General features: G+C 33.5%; 1 protein-coding gene across 1 annotated transcript in view; it reads right to left on the minus strand.

The window, feature by feature from the left end:
* The window catches only part of Epha6 (EPH receptor A6), an 874,627-nt gene that overhangs the window by 308,972 nt on the left and 547,365 nt on the right, over positions 1-18,290 (minus strand). Inside the window, exon 6 of the mRNA XM_047563348.1 lies at positions 7,983-8,107. Coding sequence (XP_047419304.1) covers positions 7,983-8,107 — 125 coding nt within the window. The remainder of the gene's footprint in view (positions 1-7,982; positions 8,108-18,290) is intronic.

Raw genomic sequence — 18,290 nt, forward strand, 5'->3', positions numbered from 1 at the left:
ATCAGGCACATTTATTCCATTTTTATCATTGTAAAAACTCTCTCGAATAAATGAGAATAAGAGGGAAGGAGAGACTAAATAGACACTAAAAGTGTGATCTTCAGGGGCATGTGACTTTCATAAAAGACACGGAGACTTCAACAGGCTTTCAAAAGAGGCTACTTGAAACCATCTCCAGCTGGTTATAAAAATATTTTCCACAATAAAGAAGCTCATAAATCTATGTACCTTTTAATAATATTCTGTTCTCAGTGTCATTAAATTATATATTTTTAATTAAAGTTCATTGAGAGCCATTTCTATAATCTGTGGTTAGGTGAAACCATAGCGAGTTACATTAATTCAATACTTAATGTAGATAATTATTGACCATCTGAATATGAGAAATGCTTCCTTTTTCATGGTGAGTTTCCCTGAACCAAATCTAAAAACTGATGACTGTGGTGAAAGTTTACAAGAGTGCTTTAAGGAAAAGAAGTTACCAGTCACAATGTCTTTAAACACTGAATTTAAGAATAATGAACTGTTGTGGGGGATTCATGTTTGCAAAATGAGCTACCAGTTGGTAATTAGTGGAGCGGTACAACACCCTGGTGAGATAGGTATATTTTATTGCTGCCATTTTACAGATGCAAAAGGGCATCAGAGAGTAATGAAATGTTTGGCCTCAGGGAAGCTAGAAAATAAGCATCAGCAGAAAGCACTGACTTTTCTCAGGCATCTATTGTGATGCAAGGTATCATGACCAACTTTAAGAAGCACTTGTTTCTGTGTGATTTCAATGAAGTTACACCGGCTCCTTGTGCCTTAGTTTCCTCATCAGAAGAATAAGAAGAAGAATATTTACCTCAAATGGTTGTTATTGGAATAATTACATACAAAACACTTGGAAGACGCTGGTATTTAACTGTTTTCCATTAATTAGGAGCTCTTGCTGTTCTGAGGGCTGAGACTATGACAGTGGACAAAAGAAATCCCTGTGTTCATGAACTTACATTATAGTTATTAGCAGAACGTTCTCTCAGCTAATGGGTATCTATGTATTGAGTGTTTCTAACGAACAAGTAAAAGAAGCATAAAGTCACAGCAGTTTTCTTTCTTTCTTTATCTCTATTTTTCTTAATTGTTAGAAGTAATTTTACAGTGACTAGGTGACTTATCAATTTCCTACAAATGAGTTCTGAACAAAGAGCCCATTTTACTAATTTAGCTTGAATGCAACTAAAAGGAATTCATACACTAGTGGGGGAGTCTGATAAAAACACAGCTCTAATCAAGATGATTTTGGTAAAATAATTGCAATAAGTTCAATAATTCATGTTCTAAAATAATCCCCAAAGAGAACATTAGGATATGGAGTCTTTCAGAGGTTATTAAGCTTGAGGATGGAGTCCTCGTGGGATTAGTACCTTTAGAAGAGAGATCCCCAAATCTCCTTTGTCCCTCTGCTATATAAGACACAGTGAGGAGACCACTCTATGAATCAGGAAGCAGGTTCTCACCACTCTGCCAGTGTCTTTCCACTCACCAAGCTGTGCAAAATAAATGTGTGGTTTATAAACCATGCAGTTTATGGTATTCTATTACAACAGCCTGAATACACTAAGAGAATAATAAAAGAACACGAAGCAAAAGAAAAAAGAATGTCTTGGGAAGGAAAACAAGGACAGGAAAAGAGGAAACACAAAGGAAGGGAGTGTGGGAAACAGGAAAAGAGGAAAATTTAATGTGAGAAGGGGTGGACAGAGTAATATAAAGATGCTATGGTTTGAATGTTTGTCCCCTCCAAAATTCCTGTTGAAATTCAATTGCCATTTTAACTGTCTTAAGAAGTGGGACTCTTAAGTGGTTATTAGACAATGAGGGTTACACCCTCATAGGTGAGATTTGTGTTGTTCCAAAAGGGCAAGTCCAGCTCCCTTATGTCCTTCTGCTCTTCTGTTATGTGAAGAACAGCGTCCCTCCTCTGAAAGGATGAAGCATTCAAGGTAGCATCCTGGAAGTAGACACTGAGTTTGTACCAGGTGCGGAAACTTCCAGTACCTTGATTTTGAACTTCCCAGTCTCCAGAAATGTGAAAAATACATTTCTCTTTTTTATAAGCTACCTAGTTTCAGGCATTTTGTTACAGTAGCATAAAATGGACTAAGACAGAAACAGAAACAAACTTGGTTCAGGAATGGAGTTGTTGCTATAATAAATGCTTCAAAATGTACAAGTAGCTTTAGAACTGAGTAATGGTACAGACAGGAAGAATTTAGAGGAACAATCTAGAAAAAGCCTAGGTTGCTGTAAACAGAGCATTAAGGGTGATTCTATGGTGGGCTCAGAAGAAGAAAATAGGGACATTTTGAAACATCATAGAGATTGATTAAAGGTTGTAATCAGGATATTGGTAGAAATATGAGCTGAGGGGTAGAAATGAAGTGGCTGATGAAAGTAAGGAAGAAGGTATCGGAAACTGTAGGAAAGGTCATTCTTATTATAAAATGGAAAAGAATTTGTCCAAATCATGTCCATGCCCAAAGGCATGTGGAAGGCGAAATTTAAGAATCATCAACTTAGATTTGTGATGCAAGAAATATCTAAGCAGCAAAGCTTTAGGATGTTTTGTGGCTTCTTTTGACTGCATATAGAAAAAAATTTTAAATGATTTAAAGATAATTTACTGTTGGGAGAAATCCTAGTTCTTGGCTGGCAGCAGTGAATGTCTCAAGTGTGTGAAGAAAACCTTCCAACATTCATGCCTGTCAGGAAAACCTGCAGAGAGGAGCATTCTGCTCTGGCCACCTAGGAATGTAAACAACTGCCCCAAATTGACCTAGTGTTACCAAGGGAACCTGTATAAGAGCCTAGTGATCTGATCCCCCATGGCACACTGTGATTGGGCGAGAAGCCTATAAAATGTATACCTGTTCCCGCAAATAAAAGAGTTTGCAGGCTGCTTGCCACAAGCCTGCTTCCACCCAACTCCTGGAGTTTGAGGTCTTGACTCCCCACCCTTACCAGCATCTGAGCTAGCCTGCCATGAACTACAATTTACAATTAAAATAGAAAAAGAACTTAGGAATTTGAAGGATTCTCAGCCAGGCCATATGGTAGAGAATGAGAAACAGTTTGGGGAGAGAAAATAAAGGGGATGGTCACGCCAATAAGGATATTAATACTGACATAAGGAAGGCGGAGGCTATTTATCAGGACAAAGGAAGAATGACTGACCCTAAAGCACTTCAGAAATTATCAGAGCCTCCCATCAAAGGCCCAGGGGAAGGAAATGTAGAAAGAGAGGCTTAGGGCATCCTCAGAACCTTGAGCTCAGTGTACAGAGCCACCTCAAATCTTTGCTCCCCATTTTCTAGTGCTTTCATTTTGTTCTTCACAGTCTCTGGAACTATGAGGGATACATTTTTCTTCCGTATACATTACCCAGTCTCAGGAGTCCTGTTATATCAGCATCAAATGGACTTAGACAAAGGGTATGTTTGATAGCGAATGGGGTGTTTGATCTTTAGTTATTGCCACAGGTTTCTGTAATATTATGAAGTAGAAGAATGAGAAATTTGGAGCAGATGATGTCTCTGTTCCTTCATTATAAAGAGAGGTTTTGATTTTGTAGATAAGCATTGGTAATAAGCAAACAGGTGAATAGAAAAAATTATAACATATTTAATATCACTTATTTTAATGGGCCTTTTCATATTTAAGATATATTCACTTGAAGGAAAATCAAAGACTTTGAGTATGAAAAAATAAAAGTAACTAAAGATTGAGGAGTATAATTAACTAAATTGAGAATATGTAACTAACTATAACCAACATCCAAGCACACAGACACTGACAGAACACACACATCACACACACACACACACACACACACACACACGTGCGCACACACGCGCATGCATACACATGCCCCACTTACACACAGAAGACAATGAGAGCAGGGTCTCAGTCTTTATATATAGTTATGATGTGAAGAATGCTGCTCCAATGTAGTGATGTATTTTTAAAAAGTGCGTGTATTTGGTTTCAGTAGACTTAAATGAAGAACTAGTTTTTTGAAGTATATAAGTATAGACATAAACATGTTAGAATTTGAACATAGCTAGACCTGTAAGATTATCTTTTGAGACCCTTATTTTATATATATAAAAATGTGACTAAGAAAGTTAAGGTCTAAGTCAAACTGAAATCCTTTATTATGTAGATCAGTGCTTTTTTTTTTTTCTAATATATAAATTTCTCTGAGGAAGGATCATTGGTAACAATACTCTACTGTTTGATTTCAGATATTTGTAGACATTTCATATTCTAAGCAGATTAATTTCTTTCCTGATTTATAGAAGAATGTCCTTTAAACAATAAAAACCCTAATAAAGTGGCATTAATTTCTCAAAGTTAGTATAAATATTGATCATTTGTAGATCAATTATGGGCATATAAATATAGAGTAACCATGACTTTTTAAAAGGCAATGTGAGTTTTAAATGCCATGACACCAATATTAAAGACTTGAGAATATGAATATTACAATGAGTCAAGGACTAATTATCCAGTAGTTCTTTGGACATGGAGCTACCTTAGTTATTAGTTGGTATCCCAGCCGATCACCTGTTCCTGTTCCTACCCTCCAGTTTCCATGTTTTAAGGCTTTAGTCTGCAACACTCTTTTAGACCTAAACTTGGGCAACTGGAGCCACTCCACAGAAACATAAATACCTATCATCTGTTACTGCATGCTATCTATATACTTCCACAAAGATCTGTAGCTAATGGTTGACTGAAACCAGAGTGGGGAAGCCCAGCTTCTATCTCCATAGATGAACTTTGAGATAGAATTTAGACTCCAGAATTTCCTTGGTCACATTGACCATGACTAGCATCTTCCTTTGCAGTCTGTCTCCATTCTTTTACCAGTTCTTCTGGGTACCTTCTTTATTAATCACTTGTACATGAATCTTGTCACAGCATCAGCTTTTGGGTAGACAATTACTAAAGACAAGTACTAAAGCTATTTAGGATCCATCCATTCATTCATATATTCATTCATATTTATCCATAGTTGCTACCTCCCTCTCTCTTTTCTGCCTGTGACTATCTCTGCCTCACCCCCAAATAAGCAACACTTAAAACAACCTGGTGTGCATCCTATTCTATTCTGTATTTTTCTATTACTTATATAATCATACACAAATACACAGGTGAGGGAATACTTGTATTCCAAAACTGGGATCATATTAAGTGTACTTGTTTGCAATCTTTATTTTCTTAAGGAGCAGTGTTGACATTCTTAATAACAAAAGGTTAGATTTTAAACTGAATTTTACTGTAAACTGTCCTAGTTATTTCTTATAAAAATATTTTATCAGAAGGAGGAACCATATTATAGATGCAGATATGTAAAATATATACTTAGAATTTGAAGTTCTAGCAGGAAAAATTTTCAGTTCTGTCAATCATGCTCTCTCTGAAAGGTTTTGATATTGCAACATCTTTGACTGCTTATACCTTGTATATTTAAGTATGGAAAGAAAATATTTTTGTTTCATTTGTATACAATTCCCAAGCTCTTATTTTCTGGTTCTAAATATTTTCCTAAAGCATGCTTACCTGACATTTTGAAAACTTAGAGTGCTTTTCATTTTTAGGTCTGATTAAAATTAAACTTTATAACTCATCAGAGGGGCTGATATAAATATTCTCATTTGTAACATCTGTGACATAATGAGATCTACTGACTTATTTTCCTAGTCACAAGCATAATCAGACTCAGAACATGAAATGGGAATCTCTGGTTTCTGACTACATATTTAATGCATTATCACTGGATCACTGCCATTTTCTTATAAAATAAATACCTTTGTAATGTTTTATCTTCAATCATTAAATAAAACACAATCAAGGCAAATGATGCACATCTAAGAGTAAACATGGATATTATATTGATTACCATTTTTAAAGAATCTTATTGATTTCCAAATTTTTAATTAGATGAGCATGGTTCCCTTTTTATTGAATCCATGATTCTCCTTGGAAATCTGCAGATTATTTTCATTCTCACACACATGAAGTGTAAATGACAATAAAATGAGTCAGTGATTTTTCTGTGTGAAATATAACACGGAATGTTCTTATAAAACAGAACTATTTTGATTCTAAAAAGTTTTCTTGGGTAAATGTGTACTTTGCATTTAGATGATCACACATTTTGAGTACATGAAGATCTATTTAAACCAGTGACACAACATGTATTTTTTCTTATGACAGCATGCTATAGTACAGGTTGTAACACACTTGAAAGGTTAGCCCAAGTGATTACTGATCACATGCTGGTCTGGCTAATGTGCAGAATCTGCAATCCAATTTAAATGCAGTGAATTCTTTTTTTCTTAAACTATGGGTTTATCCATGTCTGCTAATTATAATGTCACTTTCATTGACCACAATGATGCTGACATTACTTAACTACCAAAAATGGATACAAGCATGTGAATGAATCACCTCTCCTTTATTCAATTACATTTATGCAGAAACAGAATGAAGGTAGGGTTCTATCATTCCTCTTTCCCTATATTTCTTTAGAGTAAAACTAAATTTAGTTATGATGTTTCTGTTGAGGCGTATAAAATGGTACCCCAAAATATGCTGCTTTGGACTTCAAATTGAGAGCACCTGAGGAGCAGCAAATGAAGAAGGGTCTTTCTCTGAGTATCCCTTATCTACCTAAAGACCAGATCTGCTGAGAAGGAACACAATTATCTTCAATGCCACTGTTCAACTTTCAGAGGAAGAGACTGAAAATTAAACAACACATGTAGAACCCAGAGGAAGTTTGTCCCAGGCCACTGTCTGTTCTTTGGATCAACTTTTCCTGTAAAAATCATTGATTACCTCTCCGAAATTGCCTACGTTCCCTGCTTCACTATCCCTCATGGAGAGAATACTTACTTCGGTGTCAACCACCTGGGCCTTCTTTGAATTTTATACTTTGTGTGGCTCCTGTACATACACTCATGGCAATAAATTTGTATGTCTTTTCTGCTGCTAATCTATTGTCAGTTTAATTCAACCGACTCAAATATCAAACCTTCAGAGGGACAGTTGGAACTTCCTTATATTCCTTCATTTCTAGTAAATTACAGGAGTACAAGCATTCTTACTGTAGTAAACCACTGGAAATTATGTACGATTTATACATTAAATTTTTAAAATTAATGTTCTCTTTGCCAATATTCTAGATGTAATACTAGTACAATGAGACATTTCAAATTTAACAATGTGATCTGCTGTAGTATCTATAGCAACACTAGCGTAATGGTGAGGAACATAGGGAAAAATATTTAAAAATATGCAAAAATATAATGAAGGAAACAAATAATTTGGGAAATTATGATAATAATGTTAAATGACAACATGGAAATTAGGGTAAATAATTGATTTGCCAACCAAATTTGTCTTACTAGATTCTCATAAAATAAGAATGTTAAGAAAATATTTAATTCATTTGTTATTTCCATTTTTCTCTTAAGATATCCTTTTCAAATTACAGTGGATAGTAACTTTAAAGTCATTGGCAAAAGACATGTGCCAAACACTCATTTTAAGTCACAGTAATTCAATATTATAATTCTCAACTGAATTTCAGAAACAATGCTATAGCAACCGAATTGTAAGTTAAAGAAATTACTACTCAATATTCTTTACTGCATTAAAAAACCCCCTAGAGGAGGTCATGACAGATATGAACTTTTGGCATCTTCTACTTTAACTTGGCTTAAAACAAGATAAATTAATTAAGGAATTATAATCACAATAGTAATCTAGGTAGAATTCAAAGGAATAGTAAGTATGAGGTTAGCTCCCTGTCCCCCACCAAAAAGGGTCTTAAACTAAAATAATATAGTGTAACAACATGTTTGATATATACATATATGTGTATATATGTATATGTAGGTTTTTAGAAAGCTCCAAATAAGACCTACTTTCTCATAGTACTTGATCTCGTAGTCCAGAATGGCTCCATTGGAGAAAGCAGGTGCTTGCCATGATAGGGCAATGCTATTTTGGGATGCCCAGTCCTTTCTTACCATACCTATCAGAGAAGGTGCTGAAAGGAAAGAAAATAACTAAGAATTAATTTACAGGAAACATTTTTTATAATCTTTTCTTTCATATTTCTCTTTGAAGGAATGCATAATTCTTATTGAAGAGGACACCAATATTTTATACTATATTAAGAAGGTGGCCTTAGGATCTACTCTATTCAGTTCTGGAAAGGCCTTTTAGAAACACTATTAAGGAACATAGGAAAGACTCAAATATTCCAAGAATAAGAGCCAGAACTCATCATCTTTAGTCTTATTAGACAAGGATCTTGTTCCTTAAATTCTCTTTCACCTTGAGTTATATCATGAAATCCAATACACCTGGCTCCTATATTTTATAAAATCTATATTTACCATCAGAAAAACAACCAACCTCTGCAATTACAAGATTGTTTATAGAATTTTCTTTCTCCTCAAGACAACTTAGTTCTTTATAAACATGATCTACTTCATATTTACAATGAACTGTTTCTTGTCAATGCAAAGATTATTTTGTTCATGCAAATTCTGTGACATTTGAATAAAACTGAAATGTTTGACTTTAGCAGTTTATTTTCACACCCTGGTCTATTTTATTTTCCTATATAACACTATTTTAGCAATACAAAGTTAACCTAAAATAAACTTCTGATATTTAATTGGAATGTATATATTGTAGATTGTTTTCTTTGTATCTTTAAGGAATGACTTTTCATTTTTAAGTATTCTGATTTTAAAAAATAGTGGTGTTTAATATAAAAGTTAAAATCATTTGTTAAAAGAGAAATTCAAATTAAATTATATTGAGATGCCGTATTTCAGAGTGGGAAAAAACCCAAAATTTTAACAACATACTTTGTTAGCTAGACTGTGGGAAAAAGCACATTAATGTACTTATGTGGTAGGAAAGCAAAATAATACAATTTCATGTAACTCAACAATTTAGGGCAAATTATGTATTCATTTATAGCTTTTTAAAAATATTCCAGTTACATGGTTAGGTTTAGAGTTAGGCTAAGGAGAGCGGTAAGAATGAAGGAAAGAAGGACTGTGTAGAGGGAAAAGAGGGGTGGGAGGGGTGGGGGGGAGGGGAAAAATAAAATAAACATCATTACCCTATGTAAATGTAAAAAAATAAATAAATAAATAAATAAAAAAAAAACAAAAAAAACAAAGAGACATATTTACAAGACTATTCATTGAGATTTTATTTATAAATATATGAATAATCTAGATGTCTGTTGATGAGGGATGTTGTTGTTATTGAGAATAGGAATTTTCCCCATAGGATGAAAGAAATGTAAGCTCAGTGAAAGTAAATAAAAACTCAAAAGAATCATTAAGAACTCATTATAGTTTTCCAATTCATTTTCCAAAATGTACTTAATTGTGCCAATCACAGGTGAAAAATCTACTGAATTTGATACTTTAAATTTCTTAGAAAAACTCAAATATTAAAAGTTTAATATTGTATTTCTAAATGCTGCCTTCATGTCTTAAAGAAAGTTTTTTGTTTTTGATTCTTTTAAATTTATGACATTAACAAGTTTGGTTCCAGGTCCATGACAATTTCCTCCCTTCGCCCAAAGGAAGATGGAGTAGGGTAGTTTTATGTTAAAACCAGGGGTAAACTTCTGTTGATTTATTGTTTGTTTTATTTCTAACTGTTCCAACAGGATATAGAGTGATAATGTGTTCTTCTCTAAGATACATGGAACACTTTGCAGCTTGTAACCACCTTAAAGGAGCCATGGTTACTTGTCTTTCATGCACTTTCAATAAATTACTTTGGCATTCAAAGCATTGGGTATCAAGACCTTGAGGTCTTTAGGATGTTTTGCTTTATTTCTCTGGCCCTCACTTGCATTTAAGTCTGCTTCTAGGCAAAAATATAGCCTCCATGGCTTGTAAAACTGCAGCCAAGGGATGGGTATACAAGGGGATCATAAAAAAAAATTTTTTTTTGGTTATCCTAAGGGAAATTTAGAAATTATATTTTAAACTCGTTTTGACTGTCCAGTGAGAAAGTCATTGTTGGACTAAAATATATCCTTAAAAATGACAGATAATTATAGAAGTTACTAAGAAATAGAAGTCTGTCTTATGAGCTAAAACAGAAATGGATAATGTGATAAATAAGGAAAAGTACTGAGAAATAGCTCACTCTTTAAATTGAGACACATTCATTACTAATAAACTACCACTAATAAATTTATCTCTGTTGGAAATTGCATTAATGTTCTTACATTACAGTGTAATATTGTATTAAGTGGTGCTTTATGGATAAATTATAACTTTAAAGTAATCATACAAATTAGAATTTGATTTAAGCATATCAATTCATTATAATTTTTAAACATTTCATGTATACAATCTTATGGGTTAATTTTCAATTTAATGTGCAGTATCATAAAGCAATATTACCAGTGTATTGCATTATACCTCACAATTATTTAACACCCAAGGTCAGCAACAAAATCCTTGTAAAACTCATACGAAATCCTAGTATGGCAACAGCATGATGGAATGACTACTAAGTAAAATGTAGGTATCCTTTTTCTATTTCTAATTCTCTGATGGTCAATTGTACATCACCTAAATTTCATAAATCCCACTCTATACTTCCATCAAACAGAACTAAAGAAAATCTATTTCCTAATCTATAGGTTCCACAGTTAAACATGAGCTTTAGGGTCCAAAAAAAAAAAGTGCTAAGCTCTAAAGTCTTTTCATTTTGTGCAGTCCTTTCATATGTAAATATCCATATTTTATATAACTGTTAAATGTACATAATTTTAAATATATTTATTTTTAGCAACATAATCTAAATACTATTTTATATTTTTAAATGGCCTGTGTAATAATGGATAAATATTCACCCCAGTTCTGGGATAGCTTTTGAAAAGATCTGTATTGATATACTTAGGTATACATTTTAATCTGCTCATGATTTAAAGCAAAGGATATAAGAAACAGTTTAGATTTCCATATGTACCCCTAATGCAGCATTTTCTGTTTTCACAGAAGCTGGCACTATATACAACTTAATTTTAAAATGAGGCTTCAAAATATGAAAGTTCAAGCATTCATTTTGAACATATTTAATGAATTTGTTTTCATAATGACCCAAGTTTCTATAACATCTGCCATATTGTGATGGCAATGTAGCACCATGGATATAAAGCAGAAAATAGAGCATATACATTTGTTTCCCCACATGAGAAACAAATACAGATAGGCATACAGATAGGCAACTATCCATGTATTTCTGATTTTAAAAAATTAGTGTGGTTGGGTAGATATAGCTGGGTGGTAGAGCACTTATCCGGCATGAATAAGGTCCTGGGTTTCATCAACAGCAGTGCAAAAAAATGAAGAAAAAAAAAATCAAAGAAAGAAATAGGCAGAGAAGAGGAGTTTGTCAGATCACTGATATACTTAAAGCATACTTAAAGCTGACCCAACTTAAGCAGTGCTTCCTGAGTAAGAATTACTCAGGAATTAGTCAGTAGAACTGTAGTATATATCTGATATACATCCTCTCTTGAGCCTTCAAATCTTAGTTTTTACCTATGAAAAAAGTGAATGTTAAACAAATTACCACATTTTTGAAAATGTTTTAGTACGGAACCTTTTGATCACTACATTTACTGAATCTCAAAAGGTTTACCAACCATTATATAACATAAATTGGGGGAAAAAGTATAAATACAGGAATTAGTTAACGAAAGAGATCTTATTCCCAAGTAGATGAGCATTATTTTCATATGCTTATATGGCAGTACTTGAAGAAAGAGTAAATTATTCTAGTTAATTATTTTGTTCCAAATTAAGATTCAATTAATTTTATTAAAATATTTACTATATATCATGTCTGTTATCTTACTTCAGTCTCACAAATCTAGGGTATAAAGGTTGTCTACATCTTAAAGATGGGTAAAGAGAAGCTCAGAGGAGTTGAGCAATCATTTAATGAGAATTGAAGGTGAATTTTAATATTAATTCAAAGTGTCAAGATAGAACTGAAAAATTAATGTTTCTGTATTTCCCCCAAATTAGTTCTAATTTACTGTTTATGTTCAAGATTAAAATCTATACCCCAGACTAGAAGCAAGGAATGAAATAACATTACAAAGAACCTTCTTGATTTTTGAATATATTATGGTACTATTAAAAATCACACTGTGGATTATTACAAATATGTCTTACATTGAGAATTTAATCAAGGTTTATGATATGGGTTATGAGAAAATCTATTTTTCTGAAGCTATATTAAATATTGTTAATTCTCCACCACCTACCAAGCACACAGGATGCATAGGCTTACACATTGGAATGTGTACAGGTGTGCTTGCTGGGTTGTGTGTGTGGGGTGCAAGTCTAGATGAGAGAAAAGGGGAGTGAGGGTACACACCTATGTACTCGTGTGTGACAAAGACAGCTGCAGCAGTGAATGTTAAATAATAGAGCTGTAGTATTGGAACAGACCTCTATATTCTGTTTTAATTAATGCAGAAACTCCCTCATCCCTGACAGTCATCATCCACATTTTGCTTCAGCATTTGCCTTGGTGAAGCACACTTCTTTACAAGGCTCTCCTATCTGTTCCTTTCTGAAAATCTAAAAACATGCTAAAGAGTTCTCACACAGAGTCATTGTCTTCCTGTCATTTCCACTCAGGTCCTAGCTCTGACCTTTCACATAAACAGAATTAACTCTTCACCTTCACTCACCTGCCATCCTCTTCTTCACACTCCTTTCTTCCCCCTCTCACTTCTTCCTACCTCCCTTCCTTCCTCTCTTTTCTCATTTACTTTTGTTGTTCTTTTCATTGCCACTTTATTCTTTTCCTTTCTTCCTTTTGCCCCTTTCAGGAAAGGTGTGTGTGTGTGTGTGTGTGTGTGTGTGTGTGTGTGTGTGTATGTGTTTGGTTTAACAGAAGTATAATCAACACCACAGTGAAGAGAAATGTCAATAAAGAATGATACTGCAGTAAGTAAATACAGAGTACAGACTAGAATGTTCAAATCAGAACAGAATCCTAAGACTATGATTTTTATCCAGTCTCATTACTAGTGAACCAGTGAGCATAACACAAAGCAAGAACATGTAATGATGTTACTTCCTGTGTTTGCTCAGGAAGAGGCACAATAATCAATACCATAATTTTACTTGGGAAATGTTGTTGATATGATATATGTTTACTATATGAACTGGCATTTTTGAAACCTGAGAGCATGATCCAAAATATTTCTGATCCATATCTAGTTTTAGAAATGTTTATTGAATGTTTTGTTGTTTAGATAAAATGTTTTCTAATAATATTAACCTATTCGCACTTATTTTGATGTACCTTTTTTGGTAATCAGATTTTAATGATAATATACATTGTTATCTAGTTTCCCTATATGCTCGAAACTTTGTCATAAGTTTGAAATATACACATGAGACTTACGGGCAGGAGAATTGGCACTTTATTTCAGGGTCTTACTAGTTCTTTTCTACTCTTTTTTATCTGAGAATAATAGTGTTGTACTTTGTTAAACCATATGGCAGATGCGGTAAGCTGAATAATGGCCCCCAAATACTATGTTGTAATTTCCCAAACCTCTGAATGGTCTTTGACAAAGAAACTTTGCAGTTATGATTAGGTTCAGTATTTTGAGATGCAGGGAGTACCCTGGAGTCTCCAGATGTGCCAGATGTAATCACAAGTGACCTCATAAGGGAGACAGAAGGGCCAGGAGCCAAGGCTGGCAGTCTGTAGGAGCCGGCTGAGGAAAGGAATGGATTTTTCCCTGCATGTTTCCAGAAGGAATAAAACCCCCAGGCACTTCGATTTTAGCCCTGTAAGACTCACTTTGAATTTCTAACATCCAAAACTATAAGATTAATGTGTGTTATTTTAAAATGTTAAGTTGTGGTGATTTGTTACAACAATAGGAAATTCACCATCAATATAATAACTTTATCAATTTATCAACTAATAAGTGTTTGAAGACTTTAATTATGGATACATTTAAGAATGATAATTCAATTAGGGAAAGTGGGTATGTTAAAGAATAGGTTTGGCCTGGCACATGTCTGTAATCCCATCAGCTCAGGAGGCTGAGATAGGAGGATCATGAGTTCAAATCCAGTCTCAGCAAAAGCGAGGCCTAAAGCAACTCAATGAGACTCTATCTCTAAATAAAATACAAAATAGGGCTGGGGATGTGGCTCAGTAGTCGAGTGCCCCTGAGTTCAATCACTGGTACCAAAATAAATAAATAAATTAAAAAAAATAAAAATAAAGAATAGTTTGTAACAGTGGTAAGAAGTCATTTTAGCTGGATGCAGTGGCTTAGTCCTGTAATCCCAGTGGCTCAAGAGGCTGCGGCAGGAGCATTGTTAGTTCAAAGCCAGACTCAGCAACTTAGTGAGGCACTAAGAAACTTGGCCAGACCCTAACTCTAAATAAAATATAAAAGGACTGGGAATGTGGCTCAGAGGTTAAGCACTCTGATTTTAATCCCTGGTGTGAAAAAAAAAAGTCATCTGTTTAATAACTTCCTATCTTATATACTTATGACTTTTTAAAAATTATTCAAACTGTTTCTTTAAAACTATTTGGGGGTACTATGACTTACAGAGTTTTCTTATTTAATCTATAATGTGTTAGGGTTTTTCTCTTTGATTTTCTTCTTAGAAAAGGGAGAGGTTTCCCTCTTTCTGATTGTATCATCATAAATTATAGGTTATAGAAGATTTAAAAAAAATTTTTCCTAAGAATGAATGGTGTAATGACTTCTTAAAGCCTTTAAGCTTTAAATTTCATGAGTCTTTCCAAGGAAAACACAAAACTTGCTCACTCTTCCTACTTCTTCCTGCAAGGCCAATGTGATGCTGGGTTGTAGCTTGACATAGTGAGAAATGTGTGGGAAGATTCACACAGAAAACTCTCACTACCTATGGAGGTCACAGTGAAAAGCCACTTCATTAATGATGAGTCCAAATGACAGCACCGTCAGTACTTAATTATCAGAAGAAAGAGCTGACAGAATTTATCTTTAAAGTAGTTCTTTTCAGCGTAATATGCATCTTTTAAATTTCTCTTTCATTGGTTGTGTGTCTGGCTGAATATGCTGTTAAACTTGTCTTTTAAAAATTTTTATTTATTCTCTTTAGACAGTAGAGTCTATTTTGACATGTTTATACAATCATGGAGTGCATCTTATTCTAATTAGGATCCCAGGCTTGTGGATGTGCAGGATGTTGAGATTCACTGTTGTCTTTAAGCTGCTGTTGAACGCAGCAATTTATACTCTCCACCTCTACTGACTTATTTAGTTCCAGGAGTATTTGAGAAATTGTTTATAAAACATGCTATAAAATGTAGTTTCTTTGAAATAAAAGGAAAAAAATCCTCAGATTAGTTGAGATTTTGCTGACTTCAAATATTACTTTCTGAATTCCAGTTAAAAGAATAATACATGTTACATTAGCACTTTTAAGGAACTTAACATAGGTTATTTCCCCAAATCTCAAAAAGTTGCGCTGGATTTGTCACTTCCCATCTTAATTTTAAACAAATTTCTTACTTATATCTCATTATATTAAGATGAAGATCAGTGTTTTCTATTAATTCTTCCAGGTAAAAGTGCTATCATTTGAACTATAGTTATATAAATTTTGTAAGAAAATTAGATTTTAAGTGTATGAATATCCTAATTATATTTGGATATGGTTTATAACTTCTGTATCTCAGCTGATTCATCAACAAAAAGTTTACATCATGTTACAAGCATGCCAAAAATAAAATAATTTAAGTGCTTAAAACAGAAAATTTTTATAAATGTGAATAGAAAAGTCATTTATAAGTAAATGGAAATCATCTTAAGGTATGCTACAGAAAGGAAGCATCTAAGAGAAGAAGTTTGCAGAAATATAAATCTTTAAAATATTGAACTTAATCAGTGAGGAAAGTTGTATATATACATTTTATTGGCACATTTAAGTTTAGATATCTACAAGGACTCTATACCTTTTAAAAACAATTACATATACAGGCAAGGGAAACTAAGTGTCATATATATATGTCATATATATATAGTGACAAAATCAAGTAACCAAATGATATAAGCCATGATTCCATTTTTTAATAGAAATTACCTTCATTTTGGTATGTGGTTACATTTATATATGTGTGAATTCATTATCATCATGCTGTTAATTAATAGTGATTTATCAAGCTAGTTCTCTTTAAAACTAGTTAACAGAAGAATATAACAAATAAATTGTGTAGTTGTCTAATAGGTACTGATTTTTAAATTGTATTAACAAGTTAAATTACCCATAATTTTTGAAGTTATTTGAAAAGGACTATGATTTTATTGTAAAAAGTTTAAGTCTAATTCTAGGTAATGTGATATTCTGAATATTGTTTTCAAAATATAACTCAAAATTTAGTACTTTTTAAAAAGTTAAAGTTAGACAGAAATACATTTATAAGCTATAACCATAAAGTAATACATGTGGCTTATAGAGGAGTCATGAATTTTTAGCATTTCCCTCTATTCTTGTGGTCCTCCAATTTATATGATGATACAAAATTGTGCAAAAACTAGCTAGAAAATCATAGGTGCTGCAAGTATTTTAAGTAAGAAGACTTATGAAAATTAGACTGTTAAGTGTTATTAATTTGCTTCCTGAGTGTCTCAAGAAAGAAAAAAAAAATTCTTGCCTATTGAACCTCTAAGGTGCATAAGCACACATAAAAAATTTCAGTCATCTTTTGGGCCTGTGAAACAATCCATGGATAACCTTGGGCCTTTTAGAGTTCACATTTAAAAGGCTTTCATTCATACTATAAAATAAAATAGCAGCAATTATCTTTTTTCCCCTTAAGATAGAAGACCAGACTAGCTTAAGATTTCTTTGATCACCTTGGGTGGAATTGATTTTAATGTCTGAACTCCTAGAACATTCACTATCCATTCCTCATGATTTAACAATTGATGCCATTATCAGAAGTTGTTGCTATTCTTCCATGTCAAATATAAAAAATATATTGTACTACACTTCTTCAACTTCCTGTGCTCTTTCACATGTATTGACTCAGTTAATATACACTGTAACTTTGTAGATGAAATGATTATCATTTTATAAAGACCAGGAAAGAGAGAATCTGACTGAAACTACTTATTCAGTTCCTTAACATGTAAGGAGCAGCTACAGTCCCTTAAGTTTATCTCTTGCAGAGTACTCCAGCAATCGGGGTACATTTAAAGCTCTGAGCTTCCTATAGGACCTGGTATAATGCCACATAAATGTATTAGGCAGGTTTCATTTGTCTTTTCACTAATTCTAAATCCATTTCATCATCTCATCTTTTTCTACCCCATAAGCTGTGATCTCCCTTTCCCTATCCACAGTTTGACACCCACAGATCAATAAAATTCTAATTGGCAAAATTCTGCTGGGTTTCAGTTTTGTGGGATAAAACAACTCCTAAGATTCTACATGAACTAGGTGTAAAATATTTTAAAAACTGAATTTTCATGCTTTGACTTCTTGCTTTGGGGTAGTAGAAGAAGCTATAGTCGTAATATAGTATGATTGAACGTTGTTCCAGAAGGTACGAAAAGGGAGAATGGATTCATACTCAGGAGGGAATGTTGAATGATCCTGTCACACTGATTTAGGAAGGTGGAAGCATTCCTGCCAACTCACCAGAAATGTAACTGCAGAACTGCTTTTGTTCTCTCATTAAAGAAATAATTGGATGCAACAGCAAATTCATTGGCACTGCTTCTGGTTCAAGCTGAAAGGAATACATTTCAATTCTTCCTTGATGGCAGTAGTCTTTGTGTAGGACAAGTATCCAGGAGCTCCCACAGCTGCCTTGGAACATCCAGGCTTCTTGAGGATGTAGGTGATTTTGTTCTCATCCTTGATCAAATGGCGCAGTAAATCACTGACGTAAAGTAACACCTGGTAGAACCCTGGGTTTTCCTCTTATTTTCTGTGGTTACTAATTGTTGTTTAGAAATCATTGACTGCATACAGAGAAGAAGCTTGTGTTTTCTCATATTGACTGCTGGCTCGCAATTTCTATTTCATGTTCTCCTATTAGCTTCAAGGACCCTCAGTACATATTTTACACACTTTCCCTGATTTTTGTGACTATTTTGTTAACAAGTCAAATGGCATTGCCCTGTATTTATG

Source organism: Sciurus carolinensis, chromosome 9 (genome assembly GCF_902686445.1).
Source record: "Sciurus carolinensis chromosome 9, mSciCar1.2, whole genome shotgun sequence".
NCBI classification, from domain to species: Eukaryota; Metazoa; Chordata; class Mammalia; order Rodentia; family Sciuridae; genus Sciurus; species Sciurus carolinensis.